The following is a 23339-nucleotide window of genomic DNA, read 5'->3' on the forward strand; positions in this document are numbered from 1 at the left end:
CTTTGCAATTATTAAGGCAGAATCATTGAAGAGACTGGGATGCTGTGGCATCCCTGATGTCAGGGGACCAAACATATACACTCTTCTCTGCTCGTTTTTAGTAGTGACCTGAGCAACTACAGGACCTTGAATTCCCAACCCTCAAAATTGCCCCAACTAAACCCTATCAATAGTGTGGGAATTAGCAAGATCCACAGGAGAGCAACCAAAAACTTCTCTCTCAGGGTAAACCAGACAGTGGATCTACTCAATGTCCAGATTTGAAAATGGAAACATACAGAAATAATAATATAATGAACTAGGGACTCATCAATTAATGTTTAAAATGTAGGTATTACTGTATTTCTTTAAATGCATAGAATGGACAGCTGTCAGTGGGTTCTATGATGGGTGTAAGTCACTTGCCTGAAAGAGCAAGATGGCATATGTATGTATGTACATATGTATGTATGCAACTATAGAAATAAAATGCAATACGTATGTACATACTGTATGTTACAGACGTGAGTACACCCCCTCACATTTTGTAAATATTTTAAATATATCTTTTCATGTGACAACACTGAAGAAATGACACTTGGCTACAATGTAAATTAGTGAGTATACAGCTTGTGTAACTGTAAATATGCTGTCCCCTCAAAATAACGCAACACACAGCCATTAATGTCTAAACTGCTGGTAACAAAAGTGAGCACACCTCTAAGTGATAATGTCCAAATGGGACCCAAGTAGCCATTTTCCCTCCCTGGTGTCATGTGATGCGTTAGGGTTACAAGGTATCAGGTGTGAAGGGGGAGCAGGTGTGTTAAATTTGGTACTCTCGCTCTCACTCTCATGCTGGTCACTGGAAGTTCAACATGGCACCTCATGGCAATGAACTCTCTGAGGATCTGAAAAAACAAATTGTTGCTCTACGTAAAGATGGCCTAGGCTATCAGAAGATTGCCAAAACCCTGACACTGAGCTGCAGCACGGTGGCCAAGGCCATACAGCGGTTTAACAGGACAAGTTCCACTCAGAACAGGCCTCGCCATGGTCGACTAAACAAGTTGAGTGCCCATGCTCAGTGTCATATCCAGAGATTGGCTTGGGAAATTATGTATGAGTGCTGCCAGCATTGCTGCAGAGGTTGAAGGGGTGGGGTGGGAGTCAGCCTATCAGTGCTCAGACCATATGCCTCACGCTGCATCAAATTGGTCTGCAGGGCTGTCGTCCCAGAAGGAAGCCTCATCTAAAGATGATGCACAAGAAAGCCCGCAAACGGTTTGCTGCAGACAAGCAGACTTAGGACATGGATTTCTGGAACCATGTCCTGTGGTCCGATGAGACCAAGATGAACTTATTTGGTTCAGATGGTGTCAAGCGTGTGTGGCGGCAACCAGGCGAGGAGTACAAAGACAAGTGTGTCTTGCCTTCCGTCAAGCATGGTGATGGGAATGTCATGATCTGGGGCTGCATGAGTGCTGCCGGCACTGGGGAGCTACAGTTCATTGAGGGGACCATGAATGCTAACATGTACTGTGACATACTGAAGCAGAGCATGATTCCCTCCCTTTGGAGACTGGGCCACAAGGCAGTATTCCAACATGGTAAAGACCCCAAACACACCTCCAAAACGACCACTGCCTTGCTAAAGAAGCTGAGGGTAAAGGTGATGGACTGGCCAAGCATGTCTCCAGACCTAAACCCTATTGAGCATCTGTGGGGAATCCTGAAACGGAAGGTGGAGGTGCGCAAGGTCTCTAACATCCACCAGCTCTGTGATGTCATCATGGAGGAGTGGAAGAGGACTCCAGTGGCAACCTGTGAAGCTCTGGTGAACTCTGTGCCCAAGAGGGTTAAGGTTGTGCTGGAAAATAATGGTGGCCACACAAAATATTGACACTTTGGGCCCTATTTTGACATTATCACTTAGGGGTGTACTCACTATTGTTGCCAGCAGTTTAGACATTAATGGCTGTGTGTTGCGTTACTTTGAGGGGGCAGCACATTTACACAGTTATACAAGGTGTATACTCACTACTTTACACTGTAGCCAAGTGTCATTTCTTCAGTGTTGTCACATGAAAAGATATATTTACAAAATGTGAGGGGCTGTACTCACTTCTGTAACATACAGTATGTACATACGTATTGCATTTTATTTCTATAGTTGCCGTCTCAACAAGTGACTCTGGGCAGCATACATTCTACTCTGCTTCCTTGCAAAGTGGATCCCTTTTGATTCCTCTTTGTAGAAATGCAGAGTTCACAGCAGGTGGCAGACCCATGTCAAAAGTGGGCTGATCTCAAAAAAGCTAAGCGTGATTGGACCTGATTAGCATTTGGATAAGAGAGCACTATGAGAGTCAGAAGATTAAGCTAGATTGGGAATGAAAAAAAAAAAGTCTCAGAAGGTGGCTGAATTGAAAACTTCCATGTTGCCAGGAATTCAGTTTGATTTAAGGGGAGGTTTTACCTAAAAAGACTGCCACTTTGCTTATAGTAGTTAAAGGCACCTGGTTAAAAACATCCAACACATTTCCTCTTCTATTGCTATTTCAGGGGGGAGGGGAGTCCTAAATTTTCCACTTTGCTAGTTTGGGTTTGAGCCAGTTGGGCGTGGTGTCATGGCACCAGACTAGAAACTGGGAGATCATGAATTCCAGTTCCTCCCTTAGGCCTAAAGCCTGTCAGGTGACCTTGGGCCAGTCCTTCTCTTTCAGCCCTGGGTAGTAGGCAAGGGCAAGGCTGAAAAACCCTGCCAAGAAAATCTCAGGGACTTGTCCAGGTGCTCACCAGCCAACACTGACTCAGGGGGATTCTCCCCACCTTTTACCTAAAGGAGGGTGATTGGTCCAAGGCTGATAAAACAGTTAAAAGCAGTACATAGCTGCTTTAGCTTTCCCGATTTTCCTAGAAATGTTAACACAGTAAGGATTGGGGAAGAAACCACTTGCCTTCCTTAACAATCTATTAATGTTTTACAGGAGCTTTTAACTTTGTTAGATGCCTTTGGCGATTGAAGAAACTGTATCAAAGGTGGAGTAGTTTTGAAGGGGGTTTTGTATGGGATTCAAATACCTCTGTGCTCTTGGCTCCGTTTGTATTTTTTGTTGTCGAATAAATGGTATCTATGGAAATAACCAGCTTAAGTCTGATTGCTTTTGGATACAGAAGTTGCAAGATTCAAACGTTGTTGAATAAATGGTACCTATGGAAATAAGCAGCTCACCTATGACTGCTTTAGGATACAGAAGTTGCAAGATTTCAAACCCTCCCAAATACAACTTGGTTATTCTGGGTCTTACCATGTAATCTGTAGCACCATCTGGTGGTAGCTAATGAAAAAGAAGATAGGGACAGTTGTCTCAATATTTTAATATACCTACCGCAGCACAAAACAAGGAAACGCTATGCATTAACATGGTTTCATAGGTTTGTACCCCGTTGGGGGGAGGTATATTTAAAAGAAGGTTCCAAAAATTGCACCTCATGTGGGGAGCAAGCCCCAAGGATGCCAATGTGTTGTGTAGGTGTTAGCAGTACTGTCCTCACTAAACGTTCATTGAACAGTAGCGCAACCCCAAGATAAGGATGGTTGAAGGAAGCCGTGGAGGCGGCGGTCTGGGGAACTGAACGGGAAACCCATCGAGATCATAGTGAGGCGCGACCCGCATTTGCTTCCTTAGACTGCTTTGCGGTGGACGGCGTGTTGATTAATGCCGTTTCTGAAGTATTTGCAAAGCAAGCAGCTTTCCGGCTCCTCTCTTCGTAAGTTTGGAGGTTACCCAAAATGCCTTGCAGCAGTCGTTTTGCATAGTGGGCGGTGCTACGACTAATCGTAGCGGGGCGTCGGTCTTAAGCATCGAAGCAATGCTTCCGCTTCTGAAGATCTTGTTTTGGCGCGCCTGCCTAGCGATGGGGAAAATTCACCCTTCACATCCTCTTTAGACTGCATTCCTATACGTGTCCTCGTTGAGTTTAGAGCTTGGTTGATCATTTTTTCTTTTTAGTTGAAGCCCTTAGTAATGTTAAAGACCAGCTTTCTCCAAATGGGCGCAACCCCATACCATTAGACTGCAACTTCCACAAAGGAGGATGATGGGAGGTGTAGTCCAGTGCCCTTGAAAGGCACAGGCATGAGAAAGGCTGGCCTATTTGGGTAAGCTTCCTGTAACAGAGGAGCTCTGCATGTAAATTCCTTCTGTGTTTGGAGTTAAGTGTGTATTTGGAGGCTTATTAATCTCTGAATTCTGCAGCAAGTACATTCTGGGAACTACATAAATTTGCTATTTAATGGCTTTCTAAAATATATATTTGGTTTGCTTCCTTTCAGGATGCTTCATGCAAACACTTCTCCAGTCTGGTTCCTTGCAGATATGTTGTGGCTGCAAATTCAAGAAAGAGTCGCTTTGTAGTTAGAACATTTTGCAGGAGGGATAAAGGCTTTTTTAAAATTACAGCTTTGTAGAATGTAGGGTTTTTTGGTGGTTTGTTTGTTTGTTTGTTTTTTGCTTTTAATTTAGTATTTTTAAAAAGTAATTTTGGGAAAGTTTATATCAGCATACGTTATTTTTCTCTGACTTTTTAAATTTATTACATGTAAACCAGTACATTCATAGTACTTTAATTGCATTAAAGATGTCAAGAGTTGGAATAAGTTAAACGCAAATACTGCATTATCGGTCTCTCCCCTCTATCTTACATGTTGAAGTATGTATAATTGTATGGATTCAAAACAGCATGTATTCAAAATCTATAATCCATTTATTAAATTTATATGCTGTCCAATTCTGAATGACTAATCCTTTGGTTAGTCATAAATGTACTGCTCACATAAGGATTCAAATTTCCCCTCTCCTGCCCCCCCACCCCATACACCAATATGGCTTTGATAAATTCTTGAAAGATTTATTACTAATAAAAAATGTTATTTTAAATAACATTGAATTTGAATACATTGTTTTATTAGTGCTGTGGTGCCACATGATATAGTATACATCATTTTCAAAACAATGATGAAGCTTGGTAAAAACATGTCAACAACTTCAATTTATACAATATTTGGCCCAGGTTTTTTTTTAACTCAGTTAATGTTAATTTGCTTATTGATAACTTCTAGGTTACAAAGTGGTGCATCTTCAGTATAGTTTGATTTGCCATTTTATGTATTATTTCAAATAATGTTTCTCCTCACTTGCTTATCTTAAACCAGTATTGATAACTTTTATGGAAATTAATCTTTAGGCTTGCAGCTGTTCTATTTATTTGCATTTTCCTGAGCTGTTGCATAGATGTTAGTTAGGTTTCCTGAATCACAACTAAGAAACCACAAACAAAATGCAACACTACATAACCTGACATCATTCCTCTACTCTTCTTCTATCAGGATTTACAACATGGGTTAATTAATCTATAATAAGCAGCCAAGCTTAAAACTTTAATATCATTCTGTAATCCAGAATCCTCAACCTCCCATTTAAGTATATGGGAAGCAAGGACAGAATAAGCAATAGAACATTTACTGTCCTGAGCAAAGTTGGATAACTGAATAGAAGGATTTACTCCAATAAAGGTGCATAGCATCAGAAGGGACATTGGTTTCTGTCCATCTTAGTTGTTGAATTGGGTTCATTTATTTCATAGCAGTTGCCTAATTACAGTGTTATCTACAGCATTGGTTATCTAGAAGACTCCAGATCCTTTTAAACATAAAAATGAAGTTTGTGCAACTTTTAACAACCTTTTGTTTGGGAGTTATGAGAGCCCATTCCTTTAATATCCTTTTTAATGTCTATGTTGCATATTCACTGTTTTCATATTCATATTTCTTTTTCATATTCAGAGATTGAATCTTTTTTAACCTTCTTTTTTGTTGTTGTTTTCAGGTTGTCCTGCTGGGCTTGGACATCTTATCTGCACTTGTGTCACGGCTCCAAGATAGATTTAAAGCTCAAATTGGCACAGGTGAGATAATCAGAGCCAAGGGATAGGCTGCTGTATTAAACAGGGTGTACTGGCCTTGGTAACTTTCCCTAAAATTACATTTATTTGAGGTCATATGTGTGGGCAAGCTTGTTCTTGTTAGTTAGAAGGAACGGCAACCTGCAATAATTTAAAAAAAATCAGGAACTTTGCCATTAGTACAAAGACAGAAGTTACTTTGCATTGTAATGTTAGATAAGAACAGCATAATTATTTTGCTTTTACAGTTTTCCCTGAGGAACATTTGGTAATGTGCAGGCTGGGTTCATACAACATACTAACCTAAAATGCAGTTAGATGATTCAGGATGTAGTGGGAATCCAACCTTAATATCACAACATGTTTTAGCATGTTGTGTGAGGTAGGCTATTATGCTAAGCCATAATATGGCTTGCTTATTTGGTAAAACATGTTATCGGAATATGGCAATTATGTGAATCCTGGTTTAGGTTTTAGTAGGTGATGTGAACCCAGTAACAAAAAGTGTGCCCTAGAGTTTGCACTCCAAAGCGTGACAATTCTGTTTAATGACCATCACATTTATAGCAGCAAATATATTTAAACCTGTTTCTGTCTGCATTTGTTGAGGCAAGGAGAAGAAGGGAAGAGACTCTTTCTTATAGAGTGTGCAAAACATTAAAAAAGGATACAAAGGCATAGTATGCAAGGATTGTAGTTTCCTTTGAGAATTGTAAATTGGGAAGAATATGGAAAAGGAATTAAGTTTGTAGCCAAAGAATCCAGCTAAAATCCAGGGTCACATTGTCTTTTAAAACTTTTTTTGCCTTTTACACTTTATGAGGTGGCTACCTTTGTATGTTATTTTTAAAGTAGAGGGGAATAGGTCCTGAATCCCTACAAGCATGGCCCTTGAATGAAATTATAGACTCAGCACCAATCATCCTAATGCTAGTTTTCAGCTGATTGGATAATATACCTTTGAGCTTTGTACAGGACATGGGGAAGTCATGAAGAGCCAGTTTGGTGTAATTGTTAAGGTGCTGTCCTAGAAACCAGGAGATTGTGAGTTCTAATCCTACTTAGCTATGACAGCTAGTTGGTTGTCTTTGGCCAGTTAGTTTCTCTCTGCATAATGCACCTCACAGCGTTCTTGTTGTAAGGAAAATAGGAGGAAAGGAGTGTATTAGATACATTCTCCACCCTGAACTACTTACAGTAGTAATAAAAGCAGGATAAAAAAAAATCTTTAAAAAAGTCAATACCTGTGAAAGATTCTCGTATATGTCTGATGACACTGAAATATTATTTACATTTACAGTGTAGATTGCTGAATCCTTAAGGACTCTAACACATAAAAAACAATCAAGTGTAAAATAAGTGTTCACAAATTAATGAAAGGATGGAATAAAACTAAATTAATTAAGATCCGGTCTGAAAAAGCCCAGTTTCCAGAAAGCAGGCGGGCACAAAAAAGTAGCACTTTCCGTTCCTTAAAGTAAACACTACTAATAGTTTCTCCCCAGGTAGGCTGAACTGGTCAGGGCAATTCAAATGAGTGAATCTACTCATGCAGATAACTAGCAGTTTTAAAAGTTAATGCCAGCACTTTAAAATTGTAGCCAGGAGCCTTTAGCAACCAATGCAGATTCCAACAACATTGGTATAATGTGTCCCTACTGGCAAATGCTGGTCAGCATACAGACTGCTGCACCCTGAACCAACTGCATTCTTCCATGTGATCTTCAAAAACAGCTCCAGGTAGAGTGTGTTATAGTAATCTGAGCAAGTGGCAATAATGAGGACCTCAGCCATTGTAACAAAATCTTACCACCCCAGCTAGGGTCACAATTGATGCAAGAGCAGAAGCTGGAAACACCCACCCACACCTACCCCAATCACAGTCTCCAACTGCTGCTATTGTAGGAGGACCCATGAATCCCAAAGAGCCTCAAATCACTAATTAACATTAATGTAAATGTGATCTGGTTGCCAAGTGCCTAAAATGCAGTCACATAACTGCAGGTGTGTGTATGGCAATTGTAACTTTGGGGATAGCTGGTAAGTAACTTTTGGGGGGTTCAGATGATTGTTAACTGACTGGTCATTAAGCAAAGAGACTACCTGTATAGGGTAACTGCAGGCATCAGCCATTAATACAGTGCATGAAAATAAATACGATTGGACATACTTGGGAAGCTTGCAGCATATGCAAACATCACAATGACAGGGCAGCCTTTTTCACAGCCTGTTGTCTGAAGCAAGTGTCTATTTCTTCCACATGAGCAGCTTACCAAAACACCACACAAGGCACTTGGGAAGGTAGACATGTTTTAGTGTTGATCTGAAATGCCAACTGTGTTTTTTTGAATCCTCCTTTGTGATCCGCCTTTCTTTTTGTCTCCAGTGTTACCTAGTCTACTTGACAGACTGGGAGATTCAAAAGACTCTGTACGAGAGCAGGATCAGGCCCTGCTGTTAAAAATCATGGAGCAAGCTGCTAGTCCCCAGGTGAGTTCTTGGAAATATAGAATGATGGGTACAAACTTATAATACCTGCTCCAAGAAAACCATTCACAAGTTGATTCAATTTGTATTGAACATTTTTATTATGCCTAATACACTCTATTGTTCAAATAGGATGGGTGCTATGTATCTACTGTAGCAGCAAAATTGTCCCCAGTACTTATATAGGTAGTATGGGGAAATCAGCAGAACAGTTGCTGGATTTATATCAGTGCAGAAAATATCCTTAATCGAGGTGACCAAAAACATTACAGTCAGGAATCTTTTTATGATATGATAAAGCTAGAGCGTATAGCTAACCTGTGTATTTGTGCTCCTTTTGTAATCAATGTAAGCCACAGTTGAAGCATACTTTTGTAGTATACAGAACCAGGCACAGAGTGGAGATAGCCTTATCCTAGTGCTTGAACATAAAGCTTCTATTTATAATTTATATTTGCATAGCAATATTTAAGAATATCCTCAACCTTAACCCTTTATGTTCAAAAGTCTACTTTGTATTAAACCAATTAATATCAGAAACAACATTAAATATATTTTGAGACCTCTGAGAAAAATTCACTAATTTAGCTGCCATAGTTCCATAACTACAGGTAGTCCTCGATTTACGACCGAAATTGACGCCAGAATTATGGTTGTAAGTTGTGCTGGTTTTTAAGTGGCTCATCAGTTGACCTGATTTTATTACCTACCTTTTTTGCACCGGTCATTAAGTGAACACCACAGTCATTAAGCAAACCAATCAAACTGATCATTTTTAAAAGGATGGCTGGCTTCTTATCATATCCACGTATAAAGGCTCTAAAGTCATCTAAGGGTAACTTTTCCATTTAGACCAGGTTATCTTTGCTGTTTGCTCATTAGTATTTATTAGTTCCTCAGGCTAAGTGTCTATTCCTTTAAATGGTCTAATAGATAAGATTTTATATTTGCTATAAAATAAAAAAAAATGTGCTAATGAAATTCAGCCATTTGCCATCAAAAAGCTGTGTCATGATCTGGGAATATTCTGTGTCTACAAAATAGGAGATGTACTTGAGGATTGTAACAATAGATTGGCTATCTGTGCTTTAAAACTTCTGAATAAAATTATATATAGATTATGAAGTATTTTATGTATAAATAATATAATGTTGTTTAGCATTCTATCAGAGCAGTGGAATCTTATACATGATATTTTACTTAACTTGCTTTGATGTTTAAAATATAACTTTTTAGAGCCTTTATACGTGGATATGATAAGAAGCCAGCCAAAATAATATAAAGAGGCCATATAAGTATATTCCCGCCCAATAAAAATAAACTTCTAAAATATTTTTCAGTAGTTAAGTTTGTTCCACTTGCCTACACCACCTTCCTTCATTTATGCATCCACACATACACATTATGTGTGCAACCCCATCACACTTGTGACAATTCAGGATCAAGCAGATTCAGCTGATTTTGGTTTTAGGATTTTTTCCCACCCCTTACTTTCTTATATCTTTGTGACAGTACGTGTGGGACAGAATTTTGGGAGGATTCAAACACAAGAATTTCCGGACAAGAGAAGGAATTTGCCTCTGCCTTATTGCAACACTTAATGCGTAAGTTGGACTATTATGCCTAATTTATACCTGCGTTCAGTTGCTCTGAAAAATACTTAACTGATATGTTGCTTGCTTGCTTTTTCCCCCTTCCTCTGTTTTAGATCTGGAGCTCAGAGTTTAACCTTGAGCAAGATTGTGCCCCATATATGTAACTTACTTGGTGACCCAAACAGCCAGGTGAGTCTTTAATGCTCTACATTTGCTTACTTATACCCTTCCTGGAGAAGAATAACTCTTCTAGAGGCTTTATTTGTATTTTATTTTAATTTAATTTCAAAGCTTTACGATACCAAAATTTTATGTGACCAGGAAAGTTTTAACTACTTTTTATTGATTACAGATGCCTCTGCGTTTTAAAATATCTACCATCATCTTTAAGCAGTAATTCCTTAAGGAAGCTCTGTTTTTTTCTAGGATTCACATGACTACTGCTCCACAATCCCAGGAAAAGATGCAATTAATTTAAAATATGTTGACAAATGTTATCATTTTGTCAAACCTGTCAAATCATAACCTTTTTTTCTTGTTGAATCTAGATTGATGCTTTGATCTCATGATTAAGATTAATTCTTGCTTCTTTGTTCTCAATTTCAACTGTACCTTATAAAGGGAGTTTTATCCATATTTATTAGTCCATATTAGCATTGACCAAGCAGTTTGGAGGCCTCGATAAAGGAGAATTCATGATTGTACAGAGAAGCATCCCATGTTTGAATGACAACACAGACTTATTTCATTGATCAAAAATAATTCTATTCCACTAATATTGTTCTAATTTTTCAAAAATGTCCACAAATTTACTTTGTTGTTCAACTGACAGAGATAGTGTGACAGGGTCTGTATACTTATCTTTAAGATTGCTTTTCTTCCATTCAATCGTACAATTTTCAAAGACTGCATGACAAATTCCTGCAGTTTTCTTGGCAAGATTTTTCAGAAGTGGTTTGCCCTTGGCTTCCTTCCTAGATTGAAAGAAAGTGACTGGCTCAAGATCCCCCAGCTGTCTTTGTGGCCAAGGTGGCACTAGAACTCATGATCTCCCAGTTTCTAGCCTGATGCCTTGACCACTATACCAAGCAGGCTGTCCATAATGAGTTTTCCAATATTTGCAAAATAGAGAGCCAATATAGAGTTCTGAATGATTATATTCAGATGTCTTTTGTGCAATTTTATTAACAGGCCTTTCCCCACTCCCACTGGGTCTTTCCAGCCTTAGGCCTGATTTCCACTCCACCAGGCCAAGCACCAGCCTCCTCACTTAACTTTTGAAGGCCTCTGAGGCCTTCCAGAGCACTGGAATGGATTGTTCCTTTCTGCAGCCACATGGAGCAGTTCCGGAAGCAGCTGCCATTTTGTCCTAACCCACAAAGTAGGTAGCTTCTGCAGTGCTATGTAGACCTTGTAAAGGCAGCAAAATGAAGCAGTTTGTCTGGCAGCTTCCATTTTGTCCCAGCCCACAAGCAGGTGGGACAATGCATGGCCCAGGGACACATGGTCTGCTCTCCTTCCCTACAGTGAGGTTTGAAGAACTTCAAAAGATAAGTGAGATTGGTGATGGGTGTGTGGGGAGGAGGCCCAAGCGCTGTGGGGTCTCAGAGAATGGGAGGAGGAGCAAGGTGAATATTTCTGTGGTGTGTCGTGAGGGTGAATGACCTTCACCCTTGGGGACCATTTGAAACAGGATCATATGTAATTTTGGAGTGTCTGTTGTAACTTTGAATGTTGGTTAAGTCATCTATCACAGTGGTCCCCAACCCCCGGTCCGCGGACCGGTGCCGGGCCGTGGAGTACCTGGCACCGGGCCGCGCAGCGGCCGGGGGACATGAACGCTGCAGCGCAAAGGCTCCTGGGCCGTGCGCAATGGGCCGTGCGCAAAAGCTCCTGGGCCGTGCCCCCACCCCTGCGCGCGCTCAGCGGGCCGCGGCGATAAAAAGGTTGGGGACCACTGATCTATCATATCTCAGGGATTACATGTACAGCACTGAAATCGTAAGCTTAAGTTAACCCCCTTTTTAGTAGAAGACCAGCTTTTCTGTTTAAACTGTGTACACTTTCAAAAGGATGCTGAGGCATTTGCAATATATATTTTGGCTCCTGCAGCTGACCAATAGTTTGAAGACTGCTTTCTATGAAAGTTTATGTGTGAATAGAGAATATAAAGAATGGCTTTCTTCTTCCATCCTATTTTTATTTCCTATTCACTAATTCTATGCTTTAATGAACCAAATTATTAAAACAGTGTCGCTAATGTGACTCTTAAAGCAAAATAATGTTTTTTCCAGCCTAACGTGGAAGCTTGAAAAAAGCCCTGCATACATTAACAAATAACAGCGGGTCACAATAATGAATAACAGAGAGCACACTCTAGGTATAAGTATTTCTTCTAAATCATTTTAAAATCAGCTACTGTCCTAACAAACACTGGGGAGCAGCTGTTGCTAGAGTGTAAAGAGGAAGGTTTCCATTGTTTTACAGGTATTAATTGTTCTCTTTTTCTCTTCTTGGTATGGGGTAATTAGTCTTTCCCCAAAATGTAGACATTTTCTAATTATTCCTCATCTTAATCCTTTTGAGCTTGAGTACCATTCTTTGCAAAGCATTTGTTATTTTCCTGATCAGGCCAGAAAACCAAGATAGAATTATACCAGTTCTGATCCATATATAATTAGAAATGAACCTAATTATTAATGGATATGAACAGGTCTAAAAATAACTCAGTCAATTTAATAATTGGAGTTTACTGAAAAGGATAGATAATTCAAATCTTATCAGAACATAATCTATCACTAATAGATATAAAGCCACAGTGAATCAGCATTGTCCTGTTAATTGCAATATATGGACTGTCAGTCACCCAATCCATCATTTTGGGGAGTGTTCAACCCAACATCTGGAATACTTCGCACTGCTTCTGGATTTGTGGATTTAATCTTAGAAACTGCCAGACAGCCTTGGAGTGATATAGTTTGGGAGGAAATTTGGTAGTCTGAAAGGATAACCGTATTCTTATTTCTAGTTGAAATGAAGTAGAAAAGACCATTGATTTTTAAATTGATTTGCTTTTGAATAATTGTTGGTTTTTATTTGTGGTTTTTTCCCTTTGTTCTTTTAAATGAGTCATACCTTAAATGATACCTAGTATTAAACACTTTGATATTTGATATTTTATGTATTTCAGACCTTTGCTGTATTATTCCAAATCCTAATTTTTCTCATGATTTTTCACCTTCTGCTTCCCTCCTTCATATAACAGTTATAACGTTTAATTGTGCTGTAAGAAAAAAATGCAGTTATCTTTATTCACTACCCCTGGAATAGATGCCAGGATTTAAATATTGTAGGCAAGAGCTCCAATGCCTTTGAGTTTCTAATTTTTTTCTGCAAAGACTTCCATGTTGCTCAGATAACTCATTTGAGCGGAAAGCATAATGTAGGACTAAAAAATAAATGCCGCATCATAAACTTTATTACATGTCATGAAACCACTGTTAAGAAATTCCAGCCAAGTATAACCTTGGCCATGTTTTTGTATATTGATCTGGCTCTTAGCAGGAATGCCTAAGCTTTCTTTTGGGGCCATCAAGTATTTTATTATTGAATTTTAATTGTATGAAATGAAGTAATTGGGATGCCTTTTTTATACTGTTCTATATTATTGTATCCTACCCAGAAATTTGGAATTGGGCATTGTAAAAAAGCTTTTGATAAGTACACCAATGAATAGTTCCCCCTAAATCCATAAAACCATTGTTTTGCTTCTGAGGCTTACTTTATTGATATTTAAATGGTAAAAAATAAACTTGCACGGCTGTTTTAATTAAATATATATTTTTTATTTTCCCTCAGTCTGTCATGAAATCTATGATGATTAACTAAACATCAAGTATTGAATGATTTTATTTAAAGGCATCATTTCCTGTTTATGTGTGATAGCTCAAAATTTATTTAAAACTGTTTTGTCCAGCTTGGTACTTTCTATATGTATTGGCCAAGATGGCAGAGAATTTTTAGAAATTGTAGTCCAAACCAATCAGGAAGATACCAAGTTGGAAGAAACTGACTTAGAATAATATTTTAAATCTCTATCTTTTTTCCTCCAATTTTCCTGCAGGAGAGGGAATAAACCAGGTGCCCCATGTTCTTGCTGTAAGGCAAATGAGTTGTTGGGTTGTTCAAAGGAAATGCTACTGACTGTGACAAAAAAACGTACATTTAACTTTTCTCCTTCCATCTGTTCTGTAGTGCTACTCTTCTGAATGCAGATAACAATCTTTCATGGGTAATTCTTCACTAATACTTGGGTCTCTGGAGATGGGGCCAACAGCGTGGCCCTATTCTTTAGTAGTCCTCTTAAATACATTCTTTTCATCTATACACACACAAAAATGACTGTCTATTTATCTATCTTTTTATTCATTTCTTTTGGGGAATGAGATGCACTACTTGTGAGGTATTGGAATTGCCTAGGGATCCTGAAGTTGATTCTTCCTGTCCCAGGGCATGGGTGAAATATGTAAGGCCAGTAGTGAAAGTCCAAGTTCCAGAACTTTTGCCTATCAGCAGTTGTGTAGCTTTGAACAGTGACAGTTCAGAAAAAATATACATATATATGTAAATAATTTGGTGGGAGGATGCACAAAAATATCCTTTAATATGTATGTTTGGCCCTCCTGTGATCATTCTTTTCCTCAAGATGCTAAGACCTTGGGCAGTCTGTTGGCAAAGCCTTACTTCCCTCCAGTCTTGCAGAACAGTGGCTTACCTGTGGTTACCATGGAGACAAAGAGAGCTTTCAGCCATGATAGGCCAGAAAGGTGGAAGAACAGGGTAGAAGGACCGTTTGGGATGAGGATAGAGGCCTAGTGAAGATGGCTGGCAGGATGAGTATGATTTGTGGGAAAGAAGAATGGAGGATTAATTAGAAACGTTTGCAGCTCTGAGAGAGAAAAATACAGAAGAGGAAAGTATTTTCTAGAAATGCTATTGTTAATGTCTGGATGTGTATACGCGTTGTCCCTAGATCAATTTTGAATTTTAACCTCTTTTTGAACTGGAACTTCCCTTCTGAATCAGTATTTGATGCTGATCAAAGACAGGTAGCCACATTGACCTATTATGACATCGTTTATAAGGCCATTCAAATTATATTTTCATTATAACTACCTTATTTATTTATTTATCAAATTTCTACACCACCCATCTCACCTCTGTGACCTTCTAGTGTATTAGAGGTTCTTGTGATGCAGAATTCAAAAGTTCAGTTTAAGCAAACTGTTGTACCTGTTTAAAAGTTTTTTTTTTTTTTTAAAGTGTAAGTTGCTTTAGATTTAGGCCTTGAGTCTGAAGTGGATGCCAAATCTGATGCAATGTATTATATTGACCAAGATTGCTCCTATGAATAATTCACTTCTTTTGATTTTATTTATCTTATTTATTTAAATTTATTGGCAGCCTAACTCCAATGGAATCTGAGAAGTACACAAAACTAGAAAAAATATCAAAAGACCTAAAAACATTAAATAAGATGATAGTACGGACTAAATTAATCTAATAAACAATAAAATCAAATTGGTTTTAACCATTTAACCATTATTGGCTGAATAATGGCCTCTACATTGGCCTCTTTCACACTTAACAACTATAGTCTAGTTTTACAAACCACTATGGCTGGGTTCACACATCATGCCAAGATAAAATCAAATGCCAAGTTTATATTGCTGTTCAGCATGAGAACTTGTTTTTCTTTTGCCTTAATCTACATTCACTTAATCCTCATTCCGCCTATTTAAAAAAAACCCAAGTAATATTGATTATTTCTTATCTCTAGAAAAGGTAGGAAACCCAAAACTCTCTGTAAAATTTAGAAAAGACAGAATTTCTTTTTAGTATGACATTTTAAAAGATTGTTTAACAGCTTTTTCCATTAAGCATGATGGCAAGAAACATGTTTCATTTCTCCTGCAGGTGTATTGTAAATATATTGACAAAACTTAGCAATCTGCACATACAAGAGAAACAGAGTTTGATTCCTCTAATAACAATCTGCTGCACTGGTATGCTGATTTTTGAAAAAGGATATTTTCTTTCTCTAGGAATATACTTAGCACTATTCTATGTTAGTGCTAAGGGAAAATGGGCTCCTTTTTATTAATGTACTAATCTCTGCATTTTTGTTGTTATCTATGGTTAACAAATCAGGGTATAAGGCTGGAAGGGTTGAAATGCGATTGATTGTGCTAGAGGCTCTACTGAAAGTCGGATAGTTAATTATATGCACATACAAATTACCATAGAGTTAGCCAGATGAGTTTTCTGCAGCAACAGATTGCAAAATGTCTTGTGGCACCTTATATATGCCATATATTTATTACTACAGACACTTCCGTGGCTTGTGATCTCCTTAGGCAGTTCCAGCTTGTCTATTAATCTGCTCTGATATTATTTCTCAAAGCCTTCAGAAATTTTCTCTGTAATTGGATGAATAATGATGACATCCTCTTTGACACTTTTAGGGTTTTTTTTTGCTTTCACATTAAGTTGTGAAAAAAGATGCTTTGCCAGATACTTCCAGTCAGAGATTAGTTTATTTTACCACACAGGAGAAGTCCTTCTGCCATGGAGTGAACTATTTTTGGAGTTGCATTTGTTGCCTATTATCATTAGATTTAGAAAATTGTAAAGGGCTATCTTTTCCACCAATCACTCACTTATCTACTTGTTCACTCACTCATTCATTCTTTCCTCTTATATTCTACCATTATCAGACTGATTCTTTTATTTGTTGATTTTTTACTTTGATTTTAACTTTCATTTTGGAACTTTCTATACTTTCTGTTTTAATCGTTACTTGCTTTGCCTACTCATTTAAGTGGAAGGTAAAATAATTCATGGATGGATGGATAAATAGTAAACCCATCCAGTTGTGATTGATTTAATACTTGGTTAAAATAATGACTTTTATGAATGGACATTATTGAAAAACAAAGAGAATTTTTTTTCCCCACCAAGACATACTGAAACATACAAACACATTGATTACCGGTACTCAATGAAAGTTTCTTTAATTGGATAACTGGCCATGGTGTCTGAAGCCAATTGGCTTGTTTCAGCAATTGCTTTTTTCTCTAAGAAGTGCAGTTGTTAGCTTTGTATTGTTTCACCACAACATCAGACCATGAAGTGCTTTCTGAATAGTGCCCTTGTAGACAGGAAAGATGATGTGGGGAAATGATAGTGGGAAGAACCATTATAACCTGGTTCTCAGGTAAGCAGGAAATGTACATGCAGAAATAAATTCCAGTAAAAATTCCCCTTCCTTTTTATTTCCAGTTCCAATACAATTGTTTGCTATGGGCATGCTTTTGCTGAAAACCAGAAGTAAATGCCATTTTCAGCAAAACTGCCATAAAACATGATCACACGACCACAGGATGCTGCAAACAGACAGAAATGCAACCTTTTGCCCGGCCCCCAAAGTTTTGTCATGTGACTATAGGTAGGGGTTCAACTGTTAGAACTTCAAATCTGGGTCATACTGTAAGTAGACCCCTGATAGGTCTATTGTAATTTCGAACAGTGATGTAAGTGACTGGTCATGAACTACCATACCTGTATAGAAATTATTTTCCAATAAGCTATAATATAGCAAGTAGGCTATTAGCATTAATTTCACTAAGCTTTTAAGAATCTTGGGTTCTTTCAGAAGAATTTTGAAAATTTGTGCTTTCGTTTAATTATGATTTGTTGCCTGGATGTCATTGGGAATACTGATTTACGTTAACTGTGGTCATTTCAAGGAAACTAAATGAAGATGAATCTATTGTGATTTCTAAAGCCATTGTCTTAAATTAACTATAACTATTTTTAATCATAAATTAGTCATAAACTGCAACATATAAAATATTTTCCTTTTGTTATTCTCTAATGATTAGGTTCGTGATGCAGCAATAAATAGCCTTGTAGAAATCTACAGACATGTAGGTGAACGTGTAAGAGCTGATCTCAGCAAAAAAGGATTGCCACAGTCTCGGTGAGTGAAAAGCTTCTTTTTCTGAGTTTTGTTCATTTGTTAGGTTTTGAAGTCCACGTGTTTTTTTAAAAAAATTAGATTATTGTAAGCAACTTTTATGATACTATCTTGAAAATAATGAGATTAAAACGCAACATATCCTGAAGTAGTGGCATTTTATTTGTGTATGTTCCTGGAAAATGATGTATAGGTAGTCTTCAATGTACAATTGAGTCCACAATTTTGGTCATAAGTTGTGATGATTTTAAGGGAGGTTACCACATGACTAGACTCAATTTTATAACCTTATTGTGGCAGTCTTTAAGCAAAAATAGCAGTCATAAAGTGAATCCATTGTTCGCTATAGGATATCTTTTGCTGGAAATCAAAAGTAAATACCAATTTTCACAAAAATGTCATAAATTGCTGCTGTGAACGTGAGCCCAAAATGTGGTCATGTGACAACAGAGAGGGGTTCCCAGGTATTGGAGTTTTGTGTCCTAAATAGCTTTTTTTGAGTTTCATTGTCCCATCACTAAACAATCATCTATAAATTGAGGACTACCTGTATCTTTTGTTTCAGTAAATTAAAACTAAGATTGAAGAATGGACTAAATTTTGTCAGGGTAAGAGGAATACAGTAAAATTTATGTACCGGTTTGAAATTCCATGTTTTTTTAAAAAATGTAGTCTCTTTTTTTGTTTTCATTTAACATTTACATTTAATTAGAAGAAGAAGAAGAAGAAAAGGACTTAAAATTAGAAGCACAAATATGCCTTATTTGGATGTCATTTAAGTACTGCCAAAATCATTATTCTTCATTTTTTTCAAACCAGGCTGAACATAATTTTTACAAAATTTGATGAAGTCCAGAAATCAGGCACCATGATTCAGGGAGCTGGTGGTGAGTAGTAGTGTTTTCTTCAAATAAGATTAAATCAATGATTTAGTGCCTTTAAAATTGTTTTAAATTTTCTTTTATTGATTAAACTATGAGCATCATGCTTTTCTACTTTGGCATATTACTTTTGGAGGGGACATTTCATTATATATATATATAGACATTTTTATTAATATATGGTAATTTGTAAATAAATCTGGCTGAAATCCAATGAATTAGTCCATATGCAATATTAGAATATTTTCAGAATTATAGAAGTAGTGGTATGTTTTATGCCCATATGATTTCTGCTACCTCTGCATGCTCAATTATTTCATAGTTTGAGGGGGACTAAATTTTAATGTAAACAAAATACTTCACTACCTTATTTAAAGTCTGTAATGTGTTGGTAAAAATAATGTGCTATGATAGTTAGAAGATTATCTAGATTAGCCTCCCCAACATGTTACCCTTCAGATGTTTTGGATTATAATTCCTATGTATCCTATCCAACTTCTGGAGAATACCAGATTGGGGGAAATTGTTTTTGTGCAGCTAGATTGTGACTAAAATGAAATATTTTACGGGACAAACTTCCATTGTCAGAGCAGCAGTTCTGCTTGAATCCTGTTTTGAAAAATGACACATACTATGATAGCTATGCTGTACAGTGTTTTGCTTAACATTAAATAGCAAATATTAAGATGCTTTTGTTTGACCAAGGAATATGTTTACCATTGAACAGAGATGTTGGATTTTGAGGATTAGTTTAGAATTTAACAGGCATTCATTGCAACCGTAAATGTATTCCAAAATACAGTGCTAGATATAAGAGATTCATGCTGGATTTGATGTCTTGTGCAATCAGTAAATAAGTGTTTAACTTAGAGAAAGGAGATGAAAGGACCTATTCATTGGAGGAATAGGCCAGGTACATTTATCTACCCTGGAAATGTATAGATTCACTTGGGATTTGTGAGATAACAGTGAGGATCATCTTACGAAGGAATTGTTGGTTGAGAAATAATAGTTTTTGTGGATGCAAAGCCACAGTTGGTGTTATATCCTCACTTCAGGAAGTAGGTAAGTTTATTTGTGTATATGTGTGTGCGTGCACACACATGTGTCTGTGCGTGTATATATTAGAGTGGTGGAGGTAATTTGACAAAGCTGATTACCGTATTTTTCAGATTATAAAATGCACTCCCCCCCCCCAAAGTGGTTGGAAATGTCTGTGTGTCTTAGAGCAAATATTGCAGTGGGGGGAGGGGGTTGGTACGGTGCTGATCAGTTGTTCTAGACAGCAGAGATTGCCGCCGCTGCCTACTGCGACCGCCCGTTCACGGCAAATGGGCCACAACAGTGGCGAATGGGCAGTGGCAGCATACGGGCAGTGACAGTGAATGGGCAGCGATGAACGAGCCGCAGCAGCAAATGAGCCGCAGAGGTGACGAACGGGCGGCAGAGGCAGATTTTTTTCCCCTTGTTTTCCTCCTCTAAAGCTAATGTGCATTTTATAGTCCGGAGTGTCTTATAGTCCAAAAAATACAATTGATTTACGTGTGATCAGTGCGTAATAAATGAATTATGTAGAAATTGTGATAAAGAAAAAATAGTCTCCACCATTTGCAAAAATAGATTCAACTGAATAGAAAGGCAATATTTGTTATTTACATGGCTTAGAACTGGTCTGGTCAGCTCACTATATGTGGCATACAAGTCGTAATATGTAATTGGGATTAAAAACAATAAAGTCAAATTTAAAAACAAAATGTACATTATAATACTGGTAATAACATAATACTGGAAGACATAACTGGTGATAACATAAAACTGAAAGACATAACTGGTGATAACATAAAACTGGAAGAAGAAAAAAACTAGGAGTGTTATTTATAGCGAATCAAATTCCATAATTTAGTGGAACAGCCATATTTTCACAAATTTTCTGAAGATCAGAAAGGAAGGGAGATGTTCAGATATCATGGAAGGTGGAATGCTGTTCCATAGAAGGAGGCAGTGACTGAAAAAAGTATGTTTCTCTGACACTTGAAGATGATGGCCTCTGGTCAAAGGGACACATAAACAACTCAATTACATCTTATTGAGCAGGCAAGTGTTATTTGGAAAAAATCATTCAGCAAATACCCAACTGTGTAAACTGTATAGGTCTTGAAGGTGACAAGTTTTACATGAGTGCCACAAGGCACACCCATAACTACATAAGCATGAGTTACGGACCAATTGTAATTTCTTTGAATGCTCTTCAAGGATAGGCCTATTACAGGTCATAGCAGTAATTTCATCAAGAGATGACTAAGGGTTGAGTGGCAGTGAGTAATGCATCCCATTGCAGAAAAGTTCACAATTGATGAATGTGCAAAAAGTCCTCCTTGAATAGAAGTCCAAGAGGACTTCCAAAGTGCTAGTCAGTTATTTGGGCCTTCTCATTCTTTAAAATGCTCGATCCAAGGAATAGTATTTTAGAGAAAATAGCTTCAGTGACTGACCTCCGCTTTATGATTGTTATGAAGAATGGCTTTATGTTTTTATAGTAGTAGAAATAAAATGCCAGTTGTTAGATACAAATGGTGATGTGAACCAGGCTTTACTTTATGTAACAGGAAGAAGGATTTTATCTTGCTGATATGCCATAGTTGCTAGGTTACAGGAAGGTTTTTCAGTTTTTTATAGCAGAAAATGGTGCTAAGCTGCAAGCTGGATTTCTCACTGGTTCTTAATATTCTGTCTGTGCACATATGTGTTTATGTGTCTGTGTGAAAGAGAGAGAGATCTGCAAATTGTTGGATTCAGGATCTCAGCTAATTATTTTTCTGTTAACAGCCTTTTTTGTAGTTTCAGTAGAAATTTATTTCTGGATGTGAATTGAAGTGATGCAAACCTTTGCATATTATTCTTTAGAACCAATTCTTTCTTTTTTAAAAACAATTTCAGCTGGCGTTGATTCTTTTCTGATGAAAGTGAAGGTATATTAATTGTCTTGTTTAAAAACAAGGGTTTAGAATTAATGTAGAGAGGAATTTCTGGTTCTATAGCTCCGCCTTTAAAGCTTTACTTTCCAAAGAAGCAATTTCCCCCTCCCCTGCTTTTTGAGGATTGAGAAATCTGTTATACTTCAGCCACTCAGATGAGATTCACTTTGCCCTCTGCTATTTACAGCAGTGTGCTACAGAATATTGCAGTCTGATAACTATGCCACCCAAGTGTTTATTTGTTCCATTTTCTAGTGTAATAGGATGGTATTTAAGTCAAGACTTATTTTTCTGGTTTTGATTTTTATAATCAAATGTGACAATTCTTTTATAGCATTTCGTTCAGGGGTTAGTATAAAGAAAGCCATATTGATAGGCATGGAAATTAACAAGAATGTATGCTGATCATTCCTGGTCATGCTCCCCAAATCTGGAAACAGTAGTTCATATTTTCTCAAATATCAATAAATTGTACTGTTTAAAGCTGCAGTTCCATATATGGAGTAGCTGAAGTATGGAATACTTTTCTCAAATTAGCCTTGAAAGGAATACTATATTCTGGTTCATTCCAACTTCATAGCCTGGATTGTAAAACTGAAAATGAGCATTTGGGTGAAGTGATGTGTCCATATAACATTCCTTAGTGTGTGCAGTTTTTTAACTACTTGGGGAAAATCAATTTTCCTCTGTATATGAATATTCCTCTGTATATGGTTTATTATGGCTTGGCTAACCAGTTAGCAGAAGCATTATAGCTACCAGGAGCAAAACAGTCCAGTTTATTGATTTTTTTTTTTAACTCACAAATGATCGTCTCAACCATGTCCTTATCTCTGTATTGATCTACTTTGGATAAACATGGAAATATCTGTGTGGTTGGTCCATCAAAGGTCATATTTTGAGGCAGCTATGCAGATTGACTATAACCCTTTTTTCAAAAGAACAAGGAGAATTTGTGCTTTTTAAGATGTGTGTGAAAAGCCTCCCCATAGCCTGTCAGACAATTGTGAAGCCTGGTTGTATCCCCAGATGCTGGTCTATTTGTTCAGCCCAATAAAGGTGTAATTGCTTTGGCATTGTATCATAATTGCTTTGATTAATGTATTTTGCTTATGTTTTACAAGTTTTTAAAATGTACTTTTGTGATTTATTGTGAGCCATACACAGATACGTATTTAAGAAGAGGAGGGATGATAAATAAATAAAAGTATAAATAAATATGAGAATTACGTAGTTTCTTCACCATGGCAACTCTTGGCAACTAATATGAAAAAGAAATTAGATTATACAGGGTCTGTGCAGATATCTGAGAAGATGATTCCCACCTGGGTTTTTTAAAACATCAAAACAAAAGCAGGGGTTCCAAATAGATGCTTTCACATTATGCTAGATTACTATCATCTCCATCCAGAATGAA

General features: G+C 37.4%; 1 protein-coding gene and 1 non-coding gene across 6 annotated transcripts in view; one reads left to right on the forward strand and one right to left on the reverse strand.

Annotated features, from left to right (window-relative positions):
• The window catches only part of CLASP1 (cytoplasmic linker associated protein 1), a 211333-nt gene that overhangs the window by 64255 nt on the left and 123739 nt on the right, over positions 1–23339 (forward strand). For all 5 annotated transcript variants that reach the window (XM_070950573.1, XM_070950661.1, XM_070950488.1 and 2 more), the window contains exons 3-8: positions 5871–5949; positions 8333–8436; positions 9946–10037; positions 10142–10217; positions 17972–18069; positions 18886–18953. In XM_070950573.1, the coding sequence (XP_070806674.1) occupies positions 5871–5949; positions 8333–8436; positions 9946–10037; positions 10142–10217; positions 17972–18069; positions 18886–18953 (517 nt within the window). The remainder of the gene's footprint in view (positions 1–5870; positions 5950–8332; positions 8437–9945; positions 10038–10141; positions 10218–17971; positions 18070–18885; positions 18954–23339) is intronic.
• LOC139309159 (U4atac minor spliceosomal RNA) lies at positions 3455–3581 on the reverse strand. The gene has a single exon (XR_011599817.1). It is a non-coding gene; the product is annotated as a U4atac minor spliceosomal RNA (small nuclear RNA).

The sequence above is a fragment of the Pituophis catenifer genome, unplaced genomic scaffold (genome assembly GCF_029215685.1).
Source record: "Pituophis catenifer annectens isolate HBS135680 unplaced genomic scaffold, rPitCat1.0.hap2 SCAF_1, whole genome shotgun sequence".
In the NCBI taxonomy this organism is placed as follows: domain Eukaryota; kingdom Metazoa; phylum Chordata; class Lepidosauria; order Squamata; family Colubridae; genus Pituophis; species Pituophis catenifer.